At 42.5% G+C, this 7731-nt stretch overlaps 1 protein-coding gene across 1 annotated transcript in view; it reads right to left on the bottom strand.

Annotated features, from left to right (window-relative positions):
• Positions 1 to 2293: 2293 nt before the first annotated feature.
• Positions 2294 to 7731, bottom strand: part of ehd4 (EH-domain containing 4) — a 41079-nt gene continuing 35641 nt past the window's right edge. Inside the window, exon 8 of the mRNA XM_008277137.1 lies at positions 2294 to 6681. Coding sequence (XP_008275359.1) covers positions 6124 to 6681 — 558 coding nt within the window. The 3' untranslated portion in view covers positions 2294 to 6123. The remainder of the gene's footprint in view (positions 6682 to 7731) is intronic.

Here is a 7731-nt window from a genome sequence, read left to right as displayed (position 1 = left end):
ATCATCTTCCTTTTCTGTGAAGCACTGTCTCTGAACACCTGTTGTTTTTATAAATGACAGCGACCGGATGAACTCAGTTGTTTCGTATTTTGGGACCAAAACCTTGTTAGTCTCCAGATGATCATTGTTATGAACAACAAAAACAAACTCTACTAACCAGGTCACAGGACACACATAAACATATAAATATATAATACTCAAGAGAAAGCTGAACATAGAAACAGTAAAGTTAAAAACACAGTGACATCGTCATTCTATACGTTAGGATTGAGATATTCTGTTTAATTAATGCCTCTGCATCATATTTTAACTCCTCAATAGCATGAAAACTCTGAATTTGCAGTAATTTTAGCAGCCAGACAAATATACTGGACTAAAAACTGCAGTATTTCCCTCTGAAACACTGCATGTGTGAAGCGGCTTCAGGTGAAAATACCTTCGCTTTCCAGCCCTGCCTGTGGTCACAGCCAGGCTAGCAGTTTCCCTTTGTTTCCAGTCTTTATGCTAAGCTAAGCTAACAGCAGAAGGACATCAGTCTCAAGGAAAATGTCAAGACGTGAAGCGGAAACAGAACCAAGACGACCTACAGACGATGAATCCTGCAGGAAACGTCTCCTTACCTTCTGTTTGTCAGTCAGAGCCACAGATCCTGCTCAATGAATAATCTCCTTCTGCAGAACAGAGCCGACGTGAAGATCTGATGTTTCTGTTCTGAGCCAGAGTCACCATGAAACACCTGCTGCACATGTGATCCCAGCAGGGGGCTTTACATCCTTATGAGGACAAAACGACACCTTCTGATCAATAAACCGCTTCAGGGTCAGACTTCATACTCTGAAAGACTGAATGGAAGTCAGGGAGATGTCCTCTGAAGTGTGTGTGTGTGCGTGTGTGTGTGTGTGTGTGTGTGTGTGTGAGTGTGAACTTTGAAACCATTGGATTTACAGCATGAGCAGGTTGACTCACCTGACAAAGCTGCAGGGGTCAATGTACACACTGACACTATAACTAACACACACACACACACACACACAAATAACTGTCCATGTTCAGAGTTCTAGTTACAGAAGCAGGGATGTGAATTAAACTGTTGACGGCAGTAGTTACACAGTCCAGTGAAATTCGAGGCCGTCGGTGAGGAGAAACTCTGAGAAGAAGTCGCTACCAGTCAGTGTTGGTTCTCCTTTAAGCCACATTAACATCCCTCTGTTCATTTCTACATTCATTTAAAGTCAGAAGCTGAAGGTAAATCCTTGTCTAAACACAGTGAAGCTCATTTCTGCGTGGATCCAGTTTATGGAACTCACTTCCTGCTGAGTCACTGTGATTCACATGAAACCGAATTAACCAGAAAACAAACACAGCTTCAGAGGAGAGGAAACCGTCAGATATCCAGTGACATTGAGGTTCACCGAGTTTCTGTTTCCTGTCTGAATTCTAATTAATGACATCCATCCGTCGTCCTGCGACGCCGCAGCGCTGCAGGGAAACAGGACGTTATGCAACCGGCAGCGTTCGTCGTCAAGGACACGGCGGAGACATTTTTCATTCCAGCCTGTCTGCAGGAGGCAACGGTTTGCTGCAGGAGGAGGTCACTGAGGGAGGAGAGGCTGGAGATACAGACAGAGGCTGGAGATACAGACAGAGGCTGGAGATACTGTGAATGTTCCAGAGTTCCAGGTCCTTGAAGTCCACAGAGGACGGTCCAGATTGATCACTTTAATGGACTTTTTCCATCATTTCTGAGCCTCAGAACTTCATCAGCACAGCAGATAGACACATGACATTTAGGAGGAAGAACACATCTGAGTTCTGGTAGAACCTGACACCAACAAGCATCTGCACCATTTTTTCACCCTCCACCTTTACAAGCCTTCCAGAGCTGCTGCTGAGAAGCATCCTCACATCATGATGCTGCCACCATCATGACGTGAAGCATTTTTTAATAGACATAAAGCTCCATTTTGTTCTCATCAGACAAAAGAAGCTTCTTTTGTTTTCTTTACAAAGTGCATTCTGGGTAAACTTTCCAGGCTCATATCAGCATGTGTGATGGTGGTTGGTCAGAACCAGTTCTAGACGATGGAAGGACTGTTTTACCTCCAGAACCTACCAGAACCATCTATAGACAGGATTCACTTTGTGGCCATATCATTTTTTAATATGAGACATTTTAAGCATCAAACACTTCATTTCTTGCATTCTGGTGACATTCATGCACCCGTCTGTTCCTCGGTATAAACGTCTTTATTATTAATAAATGGAAACACAAACTTGAGCCGAACCACTGGAACCTTGAGTATTGAATAACCTTTATTAGCTTGCAGCTATGCTAACAGGATGAGCTGCTTCACATCTGAACAACAAGAATACAAAACACATCCAGATCAAAAAATAAAAACTTTTACATTCAGATAAATGAAGGTTGTATTTGAGCTTTTCATGAAATGTACAGTCGGGCTGAGAGAAGCTTGTCTACACAGAAAAACGGAGCATTTTCCTGCTTCGTCCTGAAACCACCGACCGGCTGCTGCTCTGTCTTCTTACAGTAAATCAGGATTTTACGGACACGTGTTCCCTCACGGAGCGTCTCCTAGAAACTACATTTACACACAACAGCAAATACATCTGAAGGAACCCAAAGTGCAGCTGGATTATATTTTCTCTGAGTATAAAGAAGAAATGTTTGACAGATATGTTCTTAAAAGGTCATTTAAGGCTTTTTAACATCTACATAAGGAAACTTTAACAGCAGCGATATCGATATATATGTCTACAGAGCAAAGAAAATCACATTTAAACATGTTACAACATAATAATCAAGATGTTTAAATTCTTTGAAACAAGGTTTGGATTACTTAAAAAAAAAAAAAAAACTTGACATGGGACATTTTTGCAGATTGCTTGAATTCCTCATAATTAAAAAGACTTTTTAAGACATTTTGCGGGCCTGCGTTTAAAAAAAAGTGACGTAAGACTTCAAGACTTAGTCATCTCACCGACTTACATACAAGGTCAGAGTCTAAAATCGCTCCCAGATCTGGATTTAGTTCAGATTTGTTTCAACAGAGCAGAAAACACTGATGTTGTCTGAGTTTCTTTTTGACTTTTCAGACATTTTCACTCATCCAACTATTGATATTGCGTAAAAACAACAGAGATGTAAAATTGATGTGGCTGTTGAAGGGTTAAGGATGGCTGCATACTTGATATTTCTGCAGAAAACTTTTAATTTTCTGCCCAAACACATGATTTTCTGACCTTTTACTTCCACAGGTGGGCACTTTTATAAGCCCTCCATCGACCCTGAGCTCCTCCTGCTGTTTATTTTACTTCATCACTGCATCTGCTGGTTTTTAATGCACAGATCAACATTAAATTAAACCTTTTGGTGAATTCCATGTCATTTACTGACACATAATAGAAAATTTTGGTCATCAAATGATCAGAACGAACAAGAAAATGCAGAGTTTTATCAAATAATGAAAAACAGGCTGCGTCTTCATCCCCTAAAGTCTTATTCTGAGAAGGAAAAACCACAAAAGCATGAGAACATCATTTCTTTGTCCTCCTCAGTGATCCCACAATAACATTTTTTGACATCTAAATGTACATTTCTCTAGAATAACCTGATTTCTCGCCGTGGAACCACAGATACTTGCTTCTGCAGCATTTCAAACACCTTTAAAATTACTTTTTCGGGACTTAATGTTGCTTAAATGGATTTTAAAGGATCCACCACATACTAGAAGCACATGAATGTAATTTCTAGGAGACAGCGCTGGGTGTGAAATGCACAGAAACTGGTTCTGCTTCTTATATTTGAGTCTTTGCGCGTTAAAGGCACTGACGTGAAGCCGAGTCCTCGAGGACGAACTCGGTCCCGTCATAGGAACCGAAGTCTTCAAACCACCTGAACTGAGGAGGCACTGCAGGATTAAAGCTCTGAGATAAAAACCCAACAGACAGAATAAAAAGCTTTGGTTCGTCCTGAGAGGCTCTGAAATGAAAAGGCACAGCTGTGGAGAGGAAGCCTGGAAGCATTCAGAGGAAAGTTCTGGTCTGAGTTTTGGTTTTTACCATCAGTCACAACAACAATAATAATATTGATGTGACCGAGTTATTATTGGAGACATTTGAAAATATAAATTCTGTTGAAGCTTAAGTTTCACCCAAATACATAAAAAATGGAAAAACATTCTTGTCTGTCAACTAATATTGGGTTTAATATGAGGATGACTGAAGATATGAGACAGCATAAAAATAATGTTTATCTAAGTGACCATGAGGCTTTATGATGAAACCAGAACTCAGAAATGTCTAAAACAGAAACGTTGCATGAATATTTTTGCAGCTTTCAGGATTCAAGAGACTTTTTCTGACCTGTCATGGCCTCACTTTTAAACATAGAGTCAGAAGTGTTGCAGGAGCCATGGGAGCAGAGCAGTGCTGCACAGTGGAGGCTAAACGTGACCCTCTGAACCACAAAACCCACCAGCAAGGCCAGAAACTGTAAAAACAGGAAGGTTTAAACTAACAGACAGTCCCTGAACTCATGTGAGACGCTGCATCCAGAAAATGAACCAAATCTGAGCCTAACATCAGGATAGTTCATCAAAATCATTTTATTCACTTCTCTTTTATAAAAAAAAATGCCCAAAACAAACTATTGTCAGTGACTAAGATTTTGTGAAAAACAAAAAAATTCTCGGCTTTTTGGTGCAACAGTGAAGCTGCTAAAGACTCAACAGGGACCAACAGCGACAAGTCAAAAATTCACTTTGTGTTGCTGTGAAGCCACAGGAGGACCAGCTAGACAGGAGCAGAAGAAAGACAAGACAAATGGCCAGAAAGTGCTGCTTGGAGTTCAGAGGGTTGAAGCAGGGTTAACCCTAACCCTAACTAGTTTATTTGAGTTGATGATAAATTGAAAAGGTCTATTCTGTTAAAACACTCGGACAGGCAGGAGAGCTGGTGTCCTGCAGATGTTTAAACGCTATGCTGCTGCTGCCTTCAGTCCAGAGGAGGAACGTCTGCAGAGGTCAGAGGTCACAACTCTGCTCACGGTCATAATGTGAGGAAACCAAAGAAACTCCAGCTCTGACCTCTGAAACGGATTTCAGTGAAGCTGCTCGACTTGTGCCAAGTGTTTAAAATACATATACCAGTATATATCTATATCACTATGTATATTCTCTACACATTTGAACACACCTATGATTTTATCCAGAAGTTTTCTTTCTTACACGTTAAATAATTCACTTCTTTATATTTAAAATGCTCTTTGGTTGAAGTGACTCGACCTGTTTGACCTTTTTACTCTCATTCCTGCAGCCACTTTATTCCTTTATGATAACTAGAGCTGCAACGACTGATCGATCAGCTGTCGACTAGCACGTTAATCTGTTATGTTAAGTTTTGGACTAAAGCTGCTGCTTTTATTGTCTTAAATGACGACTTCATTTAGTTTTTGATGCACTTTCTTGATCTTCAGCACATGAATCAATACTGAAACAGTTAAAATCCCAAATATATGTTGGTTTGAAACAAATTAAAAAGCAAAACTCCTTTTAGGGCTCAGCTTCTGTGGCAGCCGGCAGAAGTTGGAAAGAAAAGAAAAAGTTCAACCGAATGAAGCAACGCAGAGCGAGTGGTTGGTGAGTTTTGGAGGAAAATGTGCTTTAAATCTGGGGTTTATGAACAAAATATGACTGATTAGTTGCACAGAAACGATGGAGTGAAGCTGGAGATGTAAATGCAGGCGCTAAAGACTATGAGGAGGCTCATGTTGCTGCTTGCTGCACAGTTGAGGCACACGGACTCGTACGGAGGAACACTACGGCAGAACGCTGGTCAAACATAAAGACGTTTCATTTCTTTTATAATCAAGGCACCTAAATGAGCCAGAGTCAGTGAAATGTGGCGACATCAAGCAGGAAGTTGCTGCTTTTCTTCTTTGTTTCAGTGGAAATGCTCGACAGATGAAGCCAGAATCGCAGCGCTGCGTCTGTTGCAGGTTTTCATGGTGACCTTTGACCTCCAGCAGCCGTCTGTCCGTCCGAGCAGCAGCAGCAGCGATGACCTGCGGCGGTGTTCCCATCAGTCAGTGTCGGCGGCGCCCTGCTAGTCCTCGTTGTGGTTGTACAGGGCGTCGGCGGTGGGGTTCTTGCGGTGGGCCGGAGGCACCAGGTGGTCGGGCAGCTCGGTGGGCAGCTCGTAGCCCTCCAGCTTGATCTTGATGAGGTGCTGAGCCAGCGCAAACTCCTCGTCGTCCAGCATGCCGTCGCGGTCGCAGTCGGCCAGCTTCCAGATCTTCCCCAGAACCGTGTTGGGCAGCCGCGAGTTCATCATCTCCTTCTTGGCGTTGACGCCGGTGATCTTGCCGTTGACGGGCATCAGCGTGTAGAAGATCTCGTCGTATCGGTGCTTGTCGCGGCTCACAATCCAGTCCTCAGCGTCGGCACCGGCGCTGATGCCCTCGCCATAGCCCTGGCCGAAGGGCCCGTCCTGGGAGCCCTCGAAGGCGCCGCCAGACACCATGGCCGGCGGTGCCTTGGACTCCTCCTCCCGGATCATCGACATCAGAACCGCGATCTTGGTGGCCAGCATCTTGTCCACTGACTCGATGAGCTTCATCTTCAGAGACGGAAACTTACTGAAGTCGTAGTGCTGCAACATGTCCTGCAGGAGGAGGAGAAGAGACGCTGTCAGAGCTCAGTCTGTCAGGGTCATTATAATAATAACAATAACAATAATAATGACAATAATAACAATAATAGTTTCAGATTGCAAGTGCATATTAAACAGCTTTACAACAAATAGGAGAATACCAATAAAAAATCATAATGGGAAAAAATGCAATTTAAAATCTAAATAGAAATATTCTACAGGTAAACTTATAGAAAAATGCATTTAAACATTTTGCAAAATTAAATTAAATGTTTAACTTACAATTAAGAAAATCAATACAAATGTTGTTTAAAAATATATTACAAATATTTTTTAAAAAGTGGTGAAGTTGGACCAGACAAGGTTCTGGTTCTACATGTTCAGATTAAATGTTGATGTGGACTTATCGGTCATTTTCAGAGCTTAGTTTTGGGTCCCAAATAACAACGCTCAAAGAAAAACGAAATAAAAACACAAACTAGGACCTTCAGCTTTGTTCTGCTTTTGTCTCAGCATCTCGAAACTCCTGAACTGAGATGAAGCAACACGGTGATGTTAGGATGCTGAAGCAGAACCTCCTGAGTTCTGCAGCTGCACACAGCGTCTAGCCGACCTCCAGGCACAACACAGCAGCTCAGTGTGACTCTGTGTGTGTGTCAGTGTGTGTGTGTGTGACTGACTGTGTGTGTGTGTGTGTGTGTGACTGTGTGTAGGTGTGTGTCTGCGTTGTGTGTGTGTTCAGGGTCCCTGCAGGTTACAGTTCACCCTTCCAGGATCTTTGCCACATATCAGCTGTACTGATGTCTGTGTTTGTGTTTACTTCTCGTTTGTATTTTGTTTACTGACGTTTACTGCGACACTGAACATGCTCATGCTGAAGGAAACATGGAGTTTAATGTTTTAAACATTGTAATAGGCCCGTGTCTGAGGCACAAAAACATCCTGATCAACACGAACACAACACGAGGTCACATCAGCTGAAAACACACACGTCACCAGGGAGCCCAGGCATCTGAACACGGCCTCGTCCAGCGACCCAATAAATACAAGTGCAGCCGGGGA

Source organism: Stegastes partitus, unplaced genomic scaffold (genome assembly GCF_000690725.1).
Source record: "Stegastes partitus isolate 25-593 unplaced genomic scaffold, Stegastes_partitus-1.0.2 Scaffold89, whole genome shotgun sequence".
Lineage (NCBI taxonomy): Eukaryota > Metazoa > Chordata > Actinopteri > Pomacentridae > Stegastes > Stegastes partitus.
Note: the sequence above shows the minus strand (reverse complement) of the source record. Positions and strands in the feature narration are given on the sequence as shown.